Genomic DNA, 22343 nt, shown 5'->3' on the forward strand with positions numbered 1-22343 from the left:
GGATCCACCACAATCCATGGAGGGGCTCCAAAGGCCTGTGGATCCACTACAAGTCCTGGAAGGGCTCTGAAGGGAAGAACTTTAGACTGTGTAGAGCTTGAAAAATTGAATTCCTTAAGGATTAACCTTAAGGATTAACCAGATAGACCAACCACCAAGCCCTGGAAGGGCTCCAAAGGCCTGTGGATCCACCACTACCTCTGGAAGGGCTCCAAAGGCCTGTGGATCCACCACCATCCCTGGAAGGGCTCACAAGCTCTGTGGATGTGGCACTTGGGGGCAGGGGCTAGTGGTCGGCCTGGAAGTCCTGGACTCGATGGAATTAGAGGGATTTTCCAACCTAAATGACTCTCTAATTCCATGAACTGTTCCCATGCCGTTCTCCCCACACAGGAGTTTCGTGCTCTACTCTTGTCCTTCCTCAGGACTCACACAGGCAACCCCTGGCAGCTTGAAGGATGGTTGCTGGTGGAAAAGCTGAAAAACCTGCTCCTGACAGTTTTCCAAGGAGGATAAAATGCCAGCTATAACCCTAAACTGCAAGGTAAGGTGCCCACAGAACGTCTCTTACCATCCAGGTGCTGGAAGAAAAGGCAAGATACACTAAAAGCAATGTGTGCAGGGGCCAGTTTGGGTTTGGAAAGCACATCCACCCCTCAGGCACCTCCCATGCAATCCCATTTCCTGGGGGTTTATATCCACCACGAGCTCCTGCAGCACTGCACAGCTTTGCTTCTGCAAACAGCTCAGCAGATGAACTTCTTAATTAAGGATCCGAGCTCATTTTAAACCCTGGGTTTGCTTCCAGAGAGGAGTGATCTCATTCCAGGAGCTCAGGCTGCACCAAGCTGAGAGTCAGGGATCATCTAGGGGTCACCACCAGAGCCACCCTCGTTTTAATCAAGGAATATTAACTGGCCACGTTTGGCAGTTTAGATTTTATCCTTTTTGTGGCATCAAAACCTGAAGGGGTCTGAATTCCCAGTGTTTGTACCCCTCCAATTCTCTGTCTCCTCTCTCTCCTCACACGGGGTGACACTAAAGAGCTGCTGTCAAATGGCCCTCGAGGAGGAACCAAATGGGGATTCCTGTCTCCCACTGCTGCGTCTCCACTTGTCAGGCTGGAAGCAGCTGGGAGATGAAGGCTCAGGCTGTGCTTCCAAGTGATCTCAGAACTGGGGGCTGCCCAAAACAGATGCTGCTCCTCATCCCCACTGTGCAAGGACAACAAAAGCTCACTCACTGTTCGATCCTCCAAGTACATGGTTTTCGATAGGAAGTCGATGCCAATTGTTGCCTGGGAAGAGATGAGAAAACCAAGAGCTCTTAAATCAAATGGCAGGACACCTGCAGGGATTTCCAGGGGAAAATCAGCACCTTGCAGGAAAAACAGGCTGCTTTTCTCACTTACAGCTCCATTCAACGAGCGATTTCTTTAATATCTCCACAACCAGACCAGTTTCTTGAAGCACAAAAGGTTATTAACTTCAATTTATGCATATTGACAGTTTAATCCATACAGTTCTTTAGGAATGACCCAAATTAGTGTCCTCCAGCTCGACCAGGGTATGTGGGCACACTGTCTTCCCAGCTGCCAAATACCTTCATGGCTCTTCCCTTTTCTCCCTTGGATTAGGGCAGAAATCTTCAACAACACATGGGCACATGGACACATGGCCCCTAAAAACTAAAGCTTGGCTCATCTTCACTGCACCCAAACTTCCAGACACCACTGGGAGCTTCCTGTGGGACATCCTGAATAAATGTTTTAAGGAAACTAAAGAGCTATCAAGAGCTGCTTCTTAAATACATGATTTTCATCTCATTTTCCAAGGCTGCGGGGAGGACGAATCCCTCTTCCCTGCTCTCCTGGAGCCCCTTTAGGCACTGGAAGGGGCTCTGAGGTCTCCCTGGAGCTTTTCTTATCCAGGCTGGACAACCCCAGTTCTCCCAGCCTGTCCCACCACAACACAATCCAGGGAAAGGATTCCAGCACTCCTCATATCCCAGATTTTTATTAAAACAGCAATTCCATGGCACATCACATACGGTGCCAGAGAACAAGGGAAATCATTCCCTTGTGTCCATGGGGGGGAATCACTCCCAGTAAGACACACACCTCCAGTGGCACAGTTTTATTCCAGTTGTTTGGGTTTCTGACAGTCCAGCACCTTCTTATCGACAAACACAGGAGCAACAGAATTCCTTTATCCAGCAGGGAGCAAAAGGCAACCAATGCCCAGCAGGGATTTTATCAAACACAGCTTTCTGTTTTGAACAGTTGAACACAAACCCCCTCGTTCAAATGACAGATTCCAGGAAAATACGCCTTCAAAATGTATCCCGAGCTCAGAATCATCCCTGAACTCACCTCCAGCTGCACTTAACCACAATCCTGGTTTGGGATCATTAAACCCTGGCTTTGGAATTCTCTCCGGAATCCTGGGCATAGAAAAATGTGGTTTTGGGGTTTGACACCAACACTCACTGTGAGTCTGCCCAAATTACTGGGGTTTTTTATGACTGATTCCTTCTTCCAGATCAAAAACAGGATGTATGGCCCCGCCTCAGTGATGACATCAGTCAAAGAGAGGTTTTTGGATGAATGGCACTAAAACAACTCCATTAACACCCAACCAGTGATCCCTAAATTGAATTTTTTCTTGTCAACCCTTAAGATTTCTTGCTGTGGTTGAAACAAGATCCCTGGGTAGACACCAAGCAACAAAAGACTGACATTTTTCCTTTTTTTCCTCCCATTCCTCCTCCTCCCACCCCCCTAAAAAAACCTTCCCATGCCTCAGGGAACAGATTTTTCTCAGTTCAGTGTATCCAGAATGTCACCACCTGTAACCAAGTCATGAAACATGTTCTGCTTGCAAGAGACACACTTTAGAAAACTCAAGTATTTTTAGAGCTTCCCACCTTTTTGAGCTCATCCTGAATTCTGGGAGTGGGAAACAATGACTGGAACAATCCTGGAATGGACAAAGCTAATTTTCTAATTTTTTCCTCTGTTTTTTATGATTTTCTAGCTTGTGACAACTTGTTTTATAAAAGAGCTTGGTACCTGTTAAGTTTTCCCCACGCAGGGATTAGATCTGGGATGGTCTGAGAACAAATGGTGGGGAAAAAAAAAACCATGAAAGACTTAACTATTCCTTGGGTATTCCTGTAGAACCACAGCTCATCCAGCAGAATCCAACCCTGAAGTGCCACTGCAGGTGGTTAAAATTAGGATTTCACAAGTTCAGACTTTAATCAGTGTCCCAACTCCTACAGAATGGCCTCTTCCTGCCACAGAACCCACTTGGACAAGGCAAAAATACGGATTAATTTACCTGGTAGGTGTTGTCAAAGCTGTCATACATGAACCTGGTGATCAAGGAAGTCTTCCCCACTGCAAGAAGGAAAAAAAACATGGATTCAAGGAACAATTCCAGCTGTAAGCAAGTGATTTAAAAATTATTTACTGTGTCCAATAGATCCAGAGTGTGCAGTGAAACTTCCTGCAAGGAAAAGAGCAGTTATTTGATTTTACAACTGCAAAGTCACTGGGAGACACCTTTTTTTTTTGTGTATCATTCCCAAGCATCTGTTTTATCCTTAAATATCGGTGATTTGAGATGAAAATAGAAAGAATTTCTACCAGGTAATTCAAAGATTTGAGTTGAACTAAATGAACAAATTTAATAGGTCTGACAACCCTTAAAACTAATTATTATTAACAAAAAGCTCTTCTCACTCATATTTTATGGATAACTTTTTCCTTCTCCAACACCTTCACCTGGAAGGGATCAACAAGATCCCCTGGGAACTGGAGCATCCCAATCTGCCTCACTTTAGTTTGTATAAATCCTCTTAACTGCAGGCAGAGAATTCCAGAAGCAACTGGAGTTACTCAAGGATACACCACTTCCCATTGCTTTCTCCCAACCTCCTGGAAGCTGGAATTTCCACTGGCAGAGGAGAGGAGCTCAGTGACTTCTGCTGGACACCAAACCCTGCAGGTGCAGGGAAAAGGCAGGAAAAAGGGGCACAAAGGCAGAGCTTGTGTTTTCCAAGCAATTTTCCAGAGATTTTAGTTCTCTGCCAGGGTGCCCAGCAGGAGAACAGGGGGATTTAAGCCAAGATTAAGGTCCCTTCCTACCCAAACCATCCGGTGAGGATTCTTTGATTTCTGGTGCAGGATTTTTTCACCAAAATCTCCTGGATCACAATTGAGCAGCATTTTAATCCAGAAGGAACCAACTGCCTTTGAGAGAAGGGATTTTCCCAACCCAAAATCTGAGTTCCCAGGTGAGTTTCTCAAATATTCTGCTCCCCCTCCCCCAAAAGTTCAAAAGCTGCCTCTGCAAAGGGAAAGCAAATATTTCCTTTGGGAGGAGGTTTTGGGAAGCAGCACATCCCAGATGGGCAGGAATCCTGACTCCCTGGTTATTTGTCCCATAGGTGTGCAGGACAAACAGCCACGAGCTGCTGCATGTCATCCCAGATCCAGGGACGATCCTCAGCACAGGGGTGAGCAAATCCAATCCCTTCCCGCCCCAGCACAGGCTGTAAATCCCAGGAATCGATTTGCAGCACCACAAACTGGTTTTCCTCACGTGGCCACTGATGCAAACAGACAAATTCAATTCTTTCCAGCTCCAATCAAAGCCCTGGAATTATTTGCTCTGCTAAGTCACAAGCCCTGAAGGACACTGAAGTACTCCAGGCAATTTTTCCTTCTCCAGCTGTACCTGACATGTCTTGGATTGGGTCTGTCCATAAATTATAAACCTGTTTATTCCTGGAGCTTCCTTGCCCTCCCTTCACTCCTTTCCCACAGAGAAGGGAACAATAAGGTGCTGCTTGGCTTGTTTATATTTAAATATCTGCTCCAACAAACATTTGGACAAAGTGGCTTAATGGACTTGGATCCAAGACGTGTCTTTTCCAAACAGACATTCCCACCAGAATGTTGACAGGCACCAGATCCAGTTGGTATTAATACCAACTGCTCACAGCTCTAATTCCATCACTACTGAGGCATCACTATTCCTGCTTTTTAAAAGAACTCAACCAACTCCCTTGAAAAATCCTGGAAAAGGGACATTTTTCCTTCTTTAAATCCTGGCAGAAGTGAAAGCCCACAATTCCCACTGTACCTATAATTAAAGGGAACAAAAAATCAGGGGCTCCTCTGCTACAAGTTTAGGTTATATAAACAGAAGCCTTGTTTATTCCAAGCCTGGAATATTCCCAATGTCAATATTCCCTACTGCCAATGGTACAAACTATTCCCAGCCCTACAGAAAACAGTGGGATGAATCACCTTGGGATTCATATCCCATCTTTTGCCAAAGGGATGTGGATGGATATGCTGGTTATCCTAAGCCATGCTCCTAAAAAACCCTGTCCCAAGGAGCTTGAGCAGGGAATGAAAACAGGGAGAAATCCATGTATTGTTAAGTTCTGTTGAGCATTTTTCTCCCACATGGAGCCCTGGGAACCAAAGCCTGGGAATTCTGTGTGTGCTGAGCAGGGAGACATGGATGAGTTTTATTTTATTCCAAATAATCCCGGAAAATGCAGGAGTGACCTCAGAAGGGGAATGAAGCTCCGCAGGGAGAAGCAGCACAAGGATAACGCAGAGACAAGAAGAAGCAGCTGCTTGAAATACAGATGGGAAACAACTGGATAAGTAATCCAGGGATTCTGCCCAAAGGAAGGGGATAAGACAAGCAAGATTTCAGCTCGGTTTCATTAAGCAGTGGGTTGGTTTTAACCCGGGGAGATAATTTAATCCCTTGGAAAAAATTCCACACACAGGCGTGTCCAGGGCAGAATTAGTCAGCAAAAAGGGCAAAATATTCCTGCTATGCTCCTGGGATAATTAAAAAAATAAGGATAACATTATTCTTGGAGGGATAAAGGAGGAAATGCTGGGAATGAGGGAAAACCCCAATTCAGGAGCTGAGTAGGAAGCTTTTAGCAAAAAAATGAAAGGCCGTTTGCACAATTCCCACCAAACATGTGAAAGGTGAGGGACAGAAGTGACTCAGTGCCCAGGAAAAGGGGTTTCCAGCTGCTTTTCCCTCTGGAGATCAGGATTTAACAGCCAAAAACCAAGTCCAAGCGCAGTCCTCCCAGAACAGGCATGAACTTGGAAATGGAGGTTATTGAACTCTGGAATAACCTATTTATTCGAGCAGTGGATCCTCCTCCCTTCCTTGGAATGCAGAGTTGTCAGGTGTCATTCCACAGCAGGAATTTACACCCAAGGCCTTCAGAATTTTTGGAAGCAGAGGGAAGCCGAGTGATTATCCAAAGGAACCCTTTGTTTCCACATGGCACCTGGATCAATTGTGGACATTTTTCTGTCATTAAGGGGCTGAGCAACAGCTTCAAACTGGCTCCTTCCAACATTTGATCCAGGAAAAATTCCACATCAAACAGCTCCTCATCCCACAGTTGTGGTTCGATGTCATTGTTAAAGTGTTGTGATTATAAAATCATGGAATGGAGTGGGTTGGAAGGGACCTCAACATCCAATTCCAACCCCTGCCACAGGCAGGGACACCTCCCGCTATCCCAGGTTGCTCCAACCTGGCCTTGGACACTTCCAGGGATCCAGGGGCAGCCACAGCTTCTCTGGGCAACCTGGGCCAGGGCCTCCCCACCCTCACAGCCAGGAATTCCTTCCCAATATCCCATCTATCCCTGCCCTCTGGCAGTGGAAGCCATTCCCTGTGTCCTGTCCCTCCATCCCTTGTCCCCAGCCCCTCTCCTGCTCTCCTGGAGCCCCTTTAGGCCCTGGAAGGGGCTCTCAGTTCTCCCTGAAGCCTTCCCTTCTCCATGTGAAACCCCTCAGCTCTCCCAGCCTGGCTCCAGAGCCGAGGGGCTCCAGCCCTGGGAGCAGCTCCTATCATCTAATTATCCATATACACTCCTGAATGGGAAGGCAACCAGCTCCAACAGGAATCTTTAAGCTTGGATCTGCCTTGCTCCAATGGTTTTCCTCAGGCAGATCAGCTCTGGAGGTCACTGGTGTCCCTCACCACGTCCTGCTGCTCAGCCCTCATTAACACACACTAATTATCTGCGTTAATTCTGAGGGGCTGCCATGTTTCCATGTGTCCTGGCACAGGGAGAAGTTGACCATCCCGGTATAGAAAAATAGAGAATTCCTAAAAGGAAAGGTTTGATCCCTGGTTCAGCACAGAAACAAGCAGATTCCCAAATCTTAACATCCTGCTAAACCAGCAGCTGGATCAGAGGCAGCAACAACCCGAAGAACTGACTTAAAGGATGGGAATTGTGATGTTCCCACCAGCGGAATTGCCATGAACTGAATTCCAAGCCTTCAGCTCATGGAGTCACCCCGACTGATGCCCTTTGTCTGGGAGTGCTGAGCCCCTGCCTGGCAGGGATTTCAGGAAGAACATCCAGCTGCAAGACGGGATCGATGCTGATCCCGTGGTTCCCGTGGCTTTGATCCAACAGCAGCCACTGGAGAGATTCCAAGGTCGTTCCATGTGATTCCTGCCGGCTGCCTTGTCCTGCTCCCAGGGGTTTGTGTGTCCAACCCCAGCCACTGACTGATGGCAGCTCCGACTCTGGAATGCCAGATCCCACCTAAGGAGGCTCTGGGGAGCAGGGAAGAGACCCATTGGATAACATGGATCATTCCCTGCCAGCACAGGGTTAGGAGGACATTCCTTGCCAGAGTCTGCAAAGGAACAGTCAGGAGAGACCTACCCAGGAAAACTGGGATTGTGCCCCTCGGACCGCAGGAGGACTGACAGCCCTTTTCATTTTCTTAGGAATGTTTGCCTCTCTCATACATCTTGGACAAGGATTCCCCTGGAAAAGTCACACTTCAGTCTCCAAGTTCAGACCAGCAATCAGGAAAAAAAACCACAACAATATCTGCAGAGCAAAATAATCTTAAAAGTGATCACTACATCCTGCCTTTTCTTTGGAGAGTTGGAAAACTTCCCTTCACCTCTCCCAGGCTTGGATAACGAAGATCCAACCTGCTCTAATTGATTAATTAATTAATTAATTTTAAAAATCCCTCCCCCTCTGCTTTTCACTGTCAAACTGGGGAAACTTCACCCAATTTCCCCCGAAAGTAAGACACAAAACTCATTCATTATCCACAGACAGAGCCAGGATTCATCCAAGGAATTCTCAGTGAGTTTATCCACAGTGAGGAATTTGAGGACAGCACCCAGTCCATCCCAGAGCAGAGGCAAAAGGCCTCTCCTTGCTCTAATTAAAGGATTTTTTTCCCCCCTATGGATTCCACTCCTGCTCTGTTGTCAAACCTCCTTTATCCTGCAATTTTTTCCTGACAGGAGATGAGTTCCCACCAAAGGACCATCTGAGCCAATGCTCTGCATTCTTAAGTCCCTGATAAATTAAAAAAAAAAGAAACAAAATCAAGAAAAAAAAATAGAAGCAGCAGAAAGCCTGCAAAGGATAAACCTTTGGAAATCCATCCCTGGAGCCCTCTAAGCAGTTTTGTTCACAAGTAAAATTATGGAGTCTGGCAGAAAAAAAAGGGATATTTTTAATTATGAAAAGTATCACAACAGATTTCTATAAAAATATATAGAAATACATATATAAAACACAGGTTTATTTATTTTTTCAGAGCAAAGGGCAGCATTAAATGCCCATTTCTCATCCATTTTCCAAGGCTGGCTTGGCTGGCTGCTGGAATGAGAGGCTGCCTCCATTGATCTCAGGGAATAAGAACATTTTGTCCTGGTAACACTACCAAAATTGTGCAAGTGGCTTTGGTGCCACTTCAGTGGTTCCTGCATTTCACCAGCCAGCAAAGGCTCCTTTATGTCCCAATAAAATGGCTCCAACAGCCTCTTTTAGGAGAATTTATTCCCAGCTCAGCTTATAAATTATATTGTTGTGCTGTTATAAAGATGGGCCTTTTTAAGAAGGAATTTGGGGTTTGATTTAGGGAATTAATGCAGGATATCCAGAGAGTTAAACAAAACCCAGGTGTGGTTTGCATCATTTCTGGAATTAGAGCTGTTCCATCCTTCTCTCCCTTAAATATCTTGTCTTTCATTCCTGCCAGAGGCGACTCACCTTGATTTGAACTGACTCTATTTCTGATATTCCTTCCAAACAGAGCAAACAATGGGACTGAAGCTCCTGGAGAGATCAAACCCAGGGAGCAGGCAGCGGAAATTAAAGTGCTGCCAGTGAATCCTTCCGAGGGAGCGAAGCACAGGGAGCACATTTGGGAACACAAAGTCTTCCAGCAGTTTTGTCCTTTCTATTTTAGTCCCATTTTTCCTCTGGCAGAGGAAATTTGCAGCTGGATTTTTCTACACAGGAGCTCTGGAGATGGAAAACATGGATATTTAAGGGTTTCTTTGGATGTTTTGGTCCATGAGGATGCTTCTAAAATGCAAAAAATGATAATAAATAGATGCACAGAATCAGTTTGGATGGGAAAGACCAGCAGGATCAAAGTCCAGCCATCCCCAAGGCCACCACTAACCCCAAGTGCCACATTCACAGGGCTGTTAAATCCCTCCAGGAATGGGGACCAGGAGCTACTGCAGGGCTACAAAAACACACCCACGTGGCAAAAATCAGTCCAAAAATAAGCCAAAGTTCTCCAAGAACTTAGAAACAGAACCTGCTCCAGGGAAAAACAGTCACAGAGATGCTGCTGGCAGCAGTTTGTCCGTGATTTTAGGGGGAAAGAAGGACAGGGAACAGGAAAACCATCTCAGAAAGGGGTTTTTGGCAGTTCATTTGTGCAGTTTTATGGCATCCTCCCTCCAAAAGTACCTCCAGGAAGGCAGAGAGGATCAATAATGTCCAACAGCTGACCTTGGATGAATCCCTGCCAATCTCTCATTTCTTTTTCAGGTCACCACCACGACAGAGCTTTAATTAAAAGGACTACTGGAAACTGTTTGATACAGCCCTGGATCAATCCCTTTGGCCTCAGGGATTGCCTGGAGCACTCAGCTTGGGAATCACGGGCCTGTCCCTACAAAACACGTGGTAAATTCAGGGACTGGCACTGGAGGATTCCCATATTCCAGTTTCATTCCCACAGCACCTCAGTGAACTACAGGGAAAGGCCTGCTTTGCCTTTCCCAGTCTTCCATTACCATTTGTCAGCCAGCAGCTGATGAAACAGTAAGAAATAATTAATCCCAGCCATCCCCACAGTTACTCCAAGGCTACTTATATTAAAACCAACCAAAATGAACTCCACAGAAGCTACTGGAAAATGTGAGAGACTTTGGGAAGTCTGATCCTAAAACACATGGATGCCCCAACCTTGGAAGTGTTGGGTAGGAGCAACCTGATCTAGTGGAAGATGTCCCAGCCCAGGATAATCCTCCATGTCCCTTCCAACCCAAACCATCCTGGGATTCTGTGAGTCAAATCAACTATTTATTTTTGTCTCATCCCATATTTGACATTCCTGATCCACAAACCAGTGGAACAACCAAACTGGGCTCAGAAACACCCTCTTTCCTCTCAATACAGAGCCCGGATATTTTTAAGGACTGAGAGATCCTGAGGGAAAAGTTGCTTATTTTCCTGTGGTGAATTCAATTCCCTTAATCCTCACGGAGATTCCAAGCAAACTGGGCTTTCCAAGGCAAACTGAGACAGTTTTATTAGAGCTCAAGGTGCAGAGATTTACTCATTATGACAAATTAAGCCAGAATTTTGCTGCTGAGGAAGAAATTCCCACTTTTCTCTGACAATCAGGTGCCTCCAACTTCACCCGGCTCTTTGTGACGGGAGAACTCCCGGGGCAAACCTTTGAAACCCTTCATATCCCAGCAAGTTCCCCGAGCAGCAAGTGTGACATCAGCCTTTTAGCTCAGCAGCTGCTCAAAAAAAAAAAGCTGCATTTATTGAAGTGGAGCAGCCCCTGAGCCGGGGAGAGGAGCCTCAGTGGCTGGTGGGAAGTGCCCATGAATATTTAGGAGTGGCTGGTGCAGAGCAGCAGGAAGGGAAGCGGGAATGGAATGAACTGGGATGATGTAACAGGGAATGACACCTCCCCAGCAGCTGAGCACACCCAGAGCTGGGGTGGGAATGGCTGGGATGTGCTGCAAGAACAGGGACACAAAGGAAGCAGCACCATTTTCAACTCTGATCCCTCATTTCACCTGCTTTTCCTCGCCCGGACAGAGGGGATCATTTGATTTTCTGATAGATTTACTACTCCACTTGTTACAGCCCTGGAAAAAACAGTGGAATTTGCAGCTCCTTGAGCCTTTTGTCACTCAGGAGGCAAAGATTCAACCCTGGCCAGCACCAAATGCTCCTTTGTAATGGCTTCTAATTGAAGTTAATAATCCTAATTCCAAGCCATGTCCCAAATGATGCAAGTGTCCCACACATTTAGGACCTCAAAGCCCTGCCCTTGTTACTGAGAAGCAACGAGAAATATAATTTAGTCCCAACCCAAGTGACATCAGAGCAAAAAGGGGTTTTAGTTCCAGTCAATCTTTCCTATCCTGGGCAATAACCCACAGAAACAAGAGTTTTCATTCCTGCTCTTTCCCTTCCAGCATTCTCAAAAAGGGCCCAATTACCCCTTTATCTCCACCAAGCAGCAATCAGGTGATTAACACTTCAGTGACTGGCTGTGAAAATGCGTGTGAGCATGAAAAGCTCATTAATTTTCATTCCTCCAGTGCTGTTTTCCACGACAACTCATCCCAGGCAGGAGGAAATGGAGGTCAAGGCACTTTTGTGACTTAGAAAGTGGTTTTTCCCAGTGCCCAGCAAGGCCTGGAAAAATACATCCCCCATCCCGGTTTTATATCAAATTTAATACAAGGCAGAGAAATCAGCAGAACATGAGGATTTACTTCCTCTCTTTTCCAAACCCACCAGCTCGAGGCTGTTCACATCTCAAATTTGAAGTTCTAATCCTCAGATTAGCTCCACATCTGGAGAGAGACACTTGGGATTAAATCTATGGAATGCTGTTAATATCTCAGCCTCTGTACCTGGGAATGCACAGTTAATTAAAGCCATTAAAACACTGCTCTGTTCTTCCATAAATGAAAAGGGTTTCATTTTATTCCTAATTTCACAGTGTAAATTTTTCCTGGTCTAATTCCTGTTAGACATCACCTCAGCTTCCTTCAGATTTTTGGCAAAATTTAGACCTTTAAGGATCATCTTGTGCAAACTCCCTCCTGTGATTTTCATTCACAGGCAGAGCAGTGATTTTTTCCCAAAGGATCCCACCTTTTCCCAGCCATAATATGTTAAAAAATCAGCTTTTTCCAGCTGACAGCTGGATGCTGAAAGCCAACTGGATAAAAGGCTGCTGTGCCACTGCTCCAAGTGTTCAGCACCATATGGATGTGTTTGATCCTGTCTCCAGGCATTTTAAAACCAGCAAGAGAAGCAGAGAATTGTCACTTGTATTTAAGGCTTGGCAGGAGCTGAAGGGAAAAGGAAGAGGCAGGAAAATGTATTTTCTATTATCCATTACTTCCTATTATCCATCTTTTTTCTACTACCCATTATTTTCTATTATCCATTATTTTCTACTATCCATCTTGTTTTTTAAGTCATTGGCCTGTTTGCTTCCTTTAGACATGTCAGAATTCCATTTTTTTTTTAGCACTGCACTTTTTCCAGAGGGAGATGCCAGTTGGTTTTACCTGGTATCTATATTTCTCAGGGATAAATTAAGCCAGATGTTAGGATGGATTCCAAGGAAAAAGGCACAACCTGAACACACAAAGCTGGAAAAGGCTCCCCTTTTACATATACATATAAAAATACAAAATATATATACAATGTATATATATTTGATATATTTTGGGTTTGAAAGGATCACAGAAATCAATAAAAACTGGTGCAGACTCTTTACAACCTTCATGACAAACTCAGGGCTCTTTCCCACCAAGTAAATCCTACTCAGCACTGGCAGAGTTGATAAAAGTAGAACAATATCCCTGATTATTAATGCACAGGGAAGATTTCCTTTGGGATCCACCCCAAGCCCAAAAATACATGGTGATAAATAGCTTCATTAACTCTTGTGGGGTTTGGCAGCAATTAGCTTTGCTTTCCCTCCCAAAATGGGAAATATAGGAAGGAGCACAGTGCAAACAAATCAGGCAGAGTCACCAAGAAATCAAACGCAAACTGAACTCAAAACCACCCAGGTTACAGGCTTTGGAGCTTTTTTAAACAATTAAGCTTAAACTGTGAATTTTTCATACAAAAACTGGTTGTTTTTTTTTACCACAGTGCAGAAAAGAATAAACAAGAGGCAGCCCCTCACTGCTGAACAGGAAGGAGCAGATCTATTACACAGAATAATTTGATTACTCTGTTAATAAAGCAAAAAAAAAACCATGGAAAAAATTCACTTTAAAATCTAGGCCTTGTGTTGTAAAGATGAAGCCCCTTGTCTGGTTTTCTGCAGAGCCAGAAAGTGTCTCCCACTTCCCACAGCCAAGAAAACAGGAGCTCTGGTTTGGGGGAAGGGTCTTGGGAATGCTGTGATGGGGTGAAGGAAATGTGCACATAAACACCTGGAAAAGCAGGGAACAGCAGGAGGAGTGATGGAATCTCCCTAATTCCATGCATGCTGAATGTGGTTTCGTTCACGTGAGGAAGAGCAAACCCAAATTAAGGTAACAAGAAGATCAAGAACTCCACAGGTAAGGAAAACAAATGGAGACTTGGGAATTTTGCCCAAGCCATAGGAGGGAGGGGATAAAACACCTGAAGGAAAGGTCCCAAACAGTTTCAGCTCCTAAAAGGTATAGGAGGACCATCCACAAGTGTCACCAAAACATGGAGAACCCAAAGGACACCAGGAGGATCCAACTGTGTCCCAGGAATCATGGATACACTCACGTTTTCATGGATATTAAACTAAAGGTACTCACAGGCCACCTTTACATTTCAAAGCCTCTTATTATTTTCCAGGAATGAAAAAGAAATCCCAACATTTACAGACTCAGGAGGGTATTCTCCCACCACATCCTGAAGACCCTGCTTTCCCTTTTCTCTTACACAGTTCCAAACAAGTTCCCAATTAGGCTTTAAATCTTCTCCAAAAGGACTTTATCCGAAATGCTCACAAAATGCCTCAGAAATGCTTCGGGAGCCTCAGCCAGAAACATTGGTGACACAAAGCAGCACTTTACAAAACTCTCACAGCACTGGAAAACACTGGGAAGCACATTCCAGAGATGTCCTGCCCAGGGCTGGATACCCATGGAGGTAAGGAAGAGGAAAAGTTTAGCAGTACACATGTCCATGTGACACAGTCTTGACTCAAAAACTTCTGGGCACTGAGAGGGGAGGAAGGAGCTCCCAGCTGTGGGAATTCCAGGTGGAGCTGACCAGCAACTCAGCTGGGAAGAAGAGTTTAAGTAAAAATTGGGAGATGTTATTGGGAAGCTCCTCAGAAGTGAGTTTGGTTTCCAGCTGATGAACAGCAGCAGGTCCTGCAAAGTCCCCCCTTCTGAGCTCGGCTTTAACCACTGAGGTTAATCCAGCACATGGGAAAAAACCACTTAAGCCCAGACTTGGGAGGCAGGAGTTGGAGGATGATGGAATAATAGGAAAGAAAGGAGGAATAATATTAGATCTTGGCTTGAAGTCCTCATCGTTCCAGTTGGGAATAGTTGCCTGCCCCTGAGCCTGTGTGAGGTACCAGGATCTGCAAGTCTGAGGGTTTACAAGACTCAGTTTAAAAATCAAAGAATGAATCAATCCTGTGCAGTTCCACTGCTAAAACAGGCACTGAATAACACGTGGAAAACAGTTCTACAAGTCCCACAGGAGAAATATTCAATGGAATTTATATTCTCAGCAGGTCAGTGACTAAAAGTTAATCCAGGCTCCAAAAGGACACCTGGATGCCCAGGAAAAGCTGGTGCAACACAGCTGTGTCCTTCCAGGTGCTATCCCAGTGTCCTCCAGGTGGGAAGGGCTGAGTTGGGCCATAGCCAGGGGTTCAAGGAGTCAGGGGACAGTTATTATTTAGTTCTCACCAAACCAGCCTGTTCAGCTACTGCTCCAACAACCCCAACACCACCCCGGCTCAACATTTCCTTAAGAACCCCATTTTTGGATAAAATATCCATTTTGGATTGTGGGCTTTGGGTTGGAATTTCAGAACAACCCTCCTTAACTTTGTCCCAGGTTATTCCAGCTTTGTCCCAGGTTATTCCAGCTTTGCTGTGAGCACATGGAGACAAAGAAATGCTCTTGGAGACACCTCATTCTCACCCTCCAGCCCAGGCAGAAACGCAGCTACACAAACACTGCGGGAGCCCAAGCAAAGAACGGATAATTTTCCTTAAATATTCCCACTTCTTTGCATTAATGGTACACAAAACTCAGTGGGAATTTCACTTCCAAGCTGCATCTCCCCCAAAAGGTTTTATCCCTTGGGTTGGGTCATTTCAAAGAGCTCATGTGAAGTTCCAGCCCTGAGCATTTTGGTGAAGCAACACATTCATTATTGAGCCATTAAATACCCCTGGAATCACCTGGAGCCCAATCAAGGGTTTCAAGGCCAAATCCAGGGATTAAAGCCAAAAGAAGGTGAGTTTGGGTCATTAAATATTTAGTCTGCCTTTAATTTTAACTGTGTGTTTGTTCATTAACTGGGTGGTGCTTTGGTTGGGGTTGGTTTGTTGCTCCAACTGCCCACGGAGCTGTGGCAGGGAGGCTCGGGATGGATATTGGGAAAAGGTTCTCAAGGCCCCAAGGCTGCCAGAGCTCAAGGAATATTTGGAGAACACTCTCAGGGACAGGGTGGGACTGTTGGGGTGAATAAAATACCTTCATTTGAGTTTTCACAACTAAAACAGCATCTTCTGTCCTTCAGGAGAGGCCCCAAAATGGGGGAAAATCAAAGATATTGCTGACCAGCTACATGGATCCTGCTCCTTTAGCACATTCCCATGGAATCTGTTCAGTGAAGCCACTGCAGGTACACAAAGAGGAATTTAAACTCCCTCTGAGTGTTGAATGTTTGAAGGTTACCAAGTCCTCACCACTTCCCAATGAAGTTCAGGAAAAAAAATGAGGAAAACCTCCACTTAGGAGGCAGCCAAAACCCAGAATATCCCAGGATTACTGATAAAGCTGCCTAATAAAGGGGAAATATTTGAGTAGCTGGAACATCTGCAAAGACATCCAAGAATATCCCAATTCCTGTCACTTGACTTGGAGCAATCCAGCTTTAACCTTCAGCTTCTTGTTCGCCCTCAAGTTTGAGCTGTTCTCCTTCCCACTTCACTGGATAGGACCTGGAATGCTGATGGCATTGAAGCTGGCACTGAAGCTGCCCCTTAAAAGTACCTTACACATCACCTAAAAGAAGGAAAACCAAGTTCATTTATTAAAATTATTTTAAAATATTATTTAAAAAATTTATTACGGAAAGAAATTAGAAGTGGGGGGAAAAAAAAGACGCCGATATCTGACAGTTATTGGTGATATCTGAGGAACTTTTATGGAAGTCCTTCAAGAAATTTCTAGACTAAGTAGTTGATTCTCTCTTCAAGTAATAAAATTAGAATTTTTCCCCTTGGGAACTGTCCAGGCAAAGCAGCTCCAGCAATTGCATCATAAGATTCAAAGGGTTTGACTAATCCAAGGAGAGTCCCTACAGAAAATATTCATTAAATGTTGCAAACAGGACAAGAAGTATTTAAAAACAGCTCAAAGGGGGTTAATTAACTCATTATAAAGGTGTTTTCATTATAACTCATTATAAAGCTGCCAAACACTGAGGAGATTCTATTCAGACATGGCAAATGGATCAGGAAGTTGAGAGCCAGGGATAAAAACCTGGAAGAGCTCAGTGTGAGCCAAGAGGTTCAAACCTCTGGATTCCTCCACAGGATCAAAATGGGGTTTGTGATAACGTCAAGTGAACATTTTAATGGGTGTTCCAGGCACACACAGGAGCTGAGTGATTCACTCTCCACTTGGAACTGCTCCAGTCCACTCAGGGCCAAAAGAGAAACACAGGATTGTCCCATTTGGGAAGATCGAGACTTTTCCCAAGACAGGGATTCCTCTGCTGGAACTACTGAGGAACAGGGAGAAAAACAGTTTTCCTGGGCTAATTCTCATCCTTTCAGATCATAAACAGACCCAGAAGGGCAGGTGAACTCTTGCCTACCTTGTTTCCTTCAAAACAAATATAATCCCTGAATTTTGCATCCTTAAGGAAGGAGATGGGGGAAAGCTCACCCTGAACTGCTCGGGCAGTTGGACAAAATGGACATTATGGGTCCCTTCCAACTGGAACAGTCTCTGATAAAATATTCCCATAAATTTAAGCTTCATCCTTCCTGCCCAAAGTGCTCATTCAGCAACATTTTCCCACGTTGTTATTCCTGAACACTTAAAATGATTAAGCATCTTCCTCCCTTTCTTGGCTCCAAATCCAGCCCAGGATCTGAGTGGATTTATTTCTGCTTTGTTTGGAATTTCTCTACTCCACTTTAAAACCCCTTCCCAGAGGGGTTCCTGCTCCCTACAAGGAAAAGCCAATATTCTCCTGTTCCCTATTCAAAGTAGGTGTATTGCAGAAATCTGGGATTCAAGGCCCTCAAAGGAACTGGAGAAGAACCTCAAGTAAGCCTGGAATGAAAGGGCACAGCACAGATCCGGACTTCCAGAAGTTTCTTTGGGTTCTAGAGCTCTCCATCCTCTCCAAAGTACAACCTCTGTCCTCTGTTCCCACATAATCTCCCCCTGCCCCACGTTAATTAATAATTTAAGGATAATCTAATGAGCTGAAGGCAGATAAATCAAAATAATTGTATTATCAGATGCAACCAACATGGGGTGAGATGGAGAAAAGGAGATAAAACCCCACACAGGGGGGAGAGAGAAGAGTCTGTCCCTCAGGAAAAATTCCTCCTTCGTGGTGTCATGGAATAGGACACGGAAGCTACGGAAAGGAGCACTGGGATGGCAATATCCAGGCAGAGAGAGCAGGGATAAAACAGGCAGCCACCTGAGGATACATTATTGAAGGGAAACATTCACTCCTCTGAGCACTGAACATTATCCTGACGTGTTATTCCATAAGGGAATCCAGGCATCCCTGCACCACATGCCAAATGCAGCCCTTGGAACATCCCTTCCCAAAGATGTTCTGCCCTTGGAAGCACAACAAGCAGAGCTCAGTCAGCCATTCCAAGTAGGAATTAGAGAAGTCTCAGGAGACCTATGAAAATGCCAGGGATTACCACCCACTTCCCTTCCTTTCATCCTTGAACTCAGGGAAATTTTCCTAATGTTTCCCCAGCACCATTATCCCACTGGCAAAACAAGCAAGTATTTCCTCTTCCTCCCTCCTCTCCTGACTTCCTACAGGGCCACAAGGAATATTCTGCCCTCTCACACTGAGGAGATTCTTTTCTTGCCTGGAGAAAGGAGAAGAAGGAAGAAAAGGGGAGGGAGAGAAGGAAAAGGGGGAGGAAAAAGAAGGAAAAAGGGGAGGAAGGAGAAAAGGAGGAAAAGGGGGGGGGAAGGAGAGAAGGAGGAAAAGGGGGGGGAAGGAGAGAAGGAGGAAAAGGGGGGAGAGAACAAAGGGGACAGAAAGAGGGAGGAACAGAAAGGGGGGAGAAAAAAGGTGAGGGAGAAAAAGGGGGCTCCATACAGCTTCTTCCTCAGTGATTCCATGTTATTCCCAGAACCCCCCATGTTCTGGGCATCACTGGAAGGACCAGGACTTGACCTCTGCTCCTTCCCCATGGGAGGTGCAGAGGAGCTTCCACAGGAGCTCCCCCAAACTCCTTCTCCAGGCAGACACAGGCCAGTGTTCCTTCAGAAGGAAAATCCCAAACCAGTCCTGATTTAAGGCAGCTTGTGAGGGGGAAAAAAAAAGCGCCCAGAGCAGATTCCTTAAGCACAGCTCGGCTTTGGGGATGTGTGATCCGAGCTGACAGGGATGTGTGTGCAGAACACCTGGGGAATGGCGCGAAAATAACGGAGCTGCACATCGACACACACGTGATGCAACCCCACAGCAAGGCAGGGAAACAGCTGGAGAAACCAGAGCTCAGGGATATATCAGGCTGTGGACAAGGGCAGCACAGAACCCGGGGTTTCAGGAAATAAAACCAACCACAATCTGTATTTTTAGCAGCAGAAAATACAAAACCATGGTTTGGTTTCTACCAAACCATGTGGAAACTGAGATTAGCACGGCTTGAGAAACTCTGGTGTCCTCGGACATGTGGCCAAAGCATCCCACAAATCCTTTAGGTTAAGGATTCAAGGAATATCCTGACACCACACTGCCTGTTCCACCTTCAGGACTCTGCTCCTGAGCTGTGCCAGCTTTTCCTCCTGGGAACTGTCACCAGCACAGGCACTCCTGCTCCACCTGCCCCCCAAATTAAGAACTCCAAGCTCAGCTGATGTTAACCCAGCACAATTCCCAACTGTTCAATGGAGAGCCTCCTAAAAACTTCCTGAGACACAGACACTCTTTAGGGAATTTAAGCCAGCTGACAATGAACTTGTCCCTTCCCAAACACCTTGGGAAGAGGCCACGGCACCTGAAGGGTCTGCAGACCCAAGGTTTGATACCCATCAAGAATAATTTAAAAAATTAAAAAGTAAAGTCTTTAAAAGACAGAAAATTGGTTCCAAATTGTAAATGCAACAAGTTTGGTTGGTGTTTATTTTATTCTGATCTTTTCTAGAAAAAGGCTGTTCCAAAAAGAATTGTGCAATTCAAGTATGGGGAAAAAAAAAAAAGGAAGTGTTTCTGTGAGAAACTGGGTTTGGAGCAGAAAATTCTTTAGAGAAGAATGATCTACACCCCAGCTGGGATCCAGTGGCTTGAAATAAATATTCTTCTCCAGCAGAACCTTGAAATAAATATTCTCCTCTGCTATTTTCTAGAAGAACAATCCCTTCATATAAGAGCTCTAAGGACCAAAGAAGTTCCTATTTAACTGTAATATTTCCTATGACACAGAGAAGATTTGTGGGCAATTCCTCACACAAATGTGCACAGAAGATAATTTGGGATCTTCAGACTGCCCTGCCTAAAAAAAAAAAAACAGCTTTAAGTGCACCACAGGTTGGTTCTTGAATCAGGTGTTTTAGGAAGTAGTTCAGAAGCACCAAATCCAGGGAAAAGCACAGAAACAAAACATCCAAAGATCTCCTGTAGGACATTTCTTCCCCTCCTCCACTTCCCAAAAGGTAACACTGGAAAGCCTTTGCTCTTCCTGGGATCTGGAACCAGATCTTTGACCTTCCTGGGATCTGGAGCCAGGTCTCACAGCCTTGACTCATTCTTAGCTGTGCAAGTCTCCACCAACCATTTGAAGTGAACTTTTAGCATCCCCAAGGCCAAGGAATTCATATTTACCTGTAAATTACTCACTGTGACAGCCCAGAGTCCACCAAACCTACAGAGAGAAACCTCTCAGCCCTTTGGACAGTGAGATGGGGGAAATATTTTAACCCCAAAGCAGCAGGTGAGACAAGATTGGAAAAGTTGGGGGTTTTTTTGTCCCTGGGAAAAGCTCCTTTTCAAGTCTCCTGCTGCACTAGAGCATCCAAATAAAGAGGTCAATTTTGTGGGACACGAATGTTTGATCTGCCTGCTGTTTATGCAGTGTTGGGGGGGGGGAAGGTGAAGGCACATTGTGGTTTAAGAGCAGCTAAAAATAGAAAAAAGTGGAAGAGAATCATGGTCAGGATTGTAGGATGGTGGATAAAAGCCACTCTGGTGAGTGTTCAGGGAAAAAAGGCCAAAGATAACTCCACTGGGAAGTCGGAAGCACAGAAAGAATAGGGCCATAATTATGAGCTGAACAGATAAAGGATTGATATCAAGAGGCAGCTTGGGAAGCTCAGAAGGGATCACAGGAACTGGAAGAGCAAGCCTGTGTACGGCATTCCAAGGTCAGGAAATGAAACAGGGAAGGATTTCCTTGCAATGATCCACCAAACTCCAGCTGTCTCCAGCTGCTGAGGGATTCACCTCCAGCTTTATCCCAACCAGCAGCAGTAGAGCCATCCTGGTTTTTATGCAGGGACAGTGATTTTCCAGCCATTTTGAGAGAGCTGAGGACACAACCCCCAAAAAACTGCTTCAGCAACAAATAAGGGGAAGTGAAAAAATAAACAGGGAATGCAGACAAGGCAAAGAAGGCAGCAAATCTCCAGGAAAGCCAAAAAGGAGGCAGAACTTCCTTGGAAAGGGAATGTTCCTTCCACTTCCTCCTCCACTGGGTGATTCCATCACCCATCCAGTTCAGATCCCTTCAGTCTGGGATTATTAAATAATTAAATAAAACCCTCCTGTCACTGCCACAGAGGGTTCTCATGGCCATTCCTGTGCCAGCAGGACAGCAATGAGGGAATATTTCCTACTCCCAGAAAAGGCACCATCTCCATTAAACCAAAGGAAGTTGCAGAGAAACACTCCTGCACTCCCATTGATCCAACTGCCTGCCCGTTCCTGGGCAGCTCCAGAGCCTCTGCAGGGCCAAACTCCCAGCCTGTGAGCAGGAATTCTCTCTTCCCAACTCCAGTAGCAGCAGCTCCCTACACCCCTTGGCGAAGCTCAGAGTGACAGGGATCCTGTCAATCTGGAATCAGCCACTGCTTGGAGCTTTGCCACCCTCCCAGGGCCCCTCTCCTTTTAGTTCACAGCTATTCCAGCTCTAATTCCCCTTCCCCTTGCGTGGCACAGATCAGGAACACTGGGACAATGACCTGGCTGTAACTCAGACTGAGACAGAGGCACGGACAGGAAGCAGGGAATAAACTGCCCTCTGCTTTAATTACAGAAATGCTGGAGTGGGTTTGTTTGGGATTTTTTTCCTGCAGCAGTTGCTGATTTGCTCCTTCTGGAAGCGAATCATTACAAACAAGTCCTCAGTGGGATAAATGGCACTTGTGTGGCACAAATGTCACCAGTACAGAGGTTTGAGTGATCCCAACTCAAGGCAAAGAGACCAACTGAAGGAACATTTCCTCCTCAGCAGGTTTCAAACCTGCCCTTTCCCTCGGTGCAGCTGAACACAAACCTGCTCCAGCATTTCTTCCCAACCCTTTCCATTCTGGACAAACACGCTTTGGCTTTAAAGCAAAGCCTGAATTCTGTGTGTTGGGAACACCTACACAAGTCTGGCTGAGAGAACACCACGAGCCTGTGAAGCTCGGAATAGCTGGGTGGCATCTCCAGGGAATGCTGGCAGCCACTCAAGGCATGGATCCTCTTCCATGAGCCCCAAATCCAAGCATTAAAATGGAAGCAACTGCCATGGGCAAAAATGCCGAAGGAGAAGGAAAGAACTCTGGAG

General features: G+C 45.4%; 1 protein-coding gene across 2 annotated transcripts in view; it reads right to left on the bottom strand.

Moving 5' to 3' along the window:
- Positions 1-22343, bottom strand: part of RAB6A (RAB6A, member RAS oncogene family) — a 42906-nt gene that overhangs the window by 14062 nt on the left and 6501 nt on the right. For both annotated transcript variants that reach the window (XM_027660058.1, XM_027660057.1), the window contains exons 2-3: positions 3342-3400; positions 1244-1297 (exon numbers count right to left, since the gene is read on the bottom strand). In XM_027660058.1, the coding sequence (XP_027515859.1) occupies positions 1244-1297; positions 3342-3400 (113 nt within the window). The remainder of the gene's footprint in view (positions 1-1243; positions 1298-3341; positions 3401-22343) is intronic.

The sequence above is a fragment of the Corapipo altera genome, unplaced genomic scaffold (assembly GCF_003945725.1).
Source record: "Corapipo altera isolate COAL_440 unplaced genomic scaffold, ASM394572v1 74, whole genome shotgun sequence".
Taxonomy (NCBI): Eukaryota; Metazoa; Chordata; class Aves; order Passeriformes; family Pipridae; genus Corapipo; species Corapipo altera.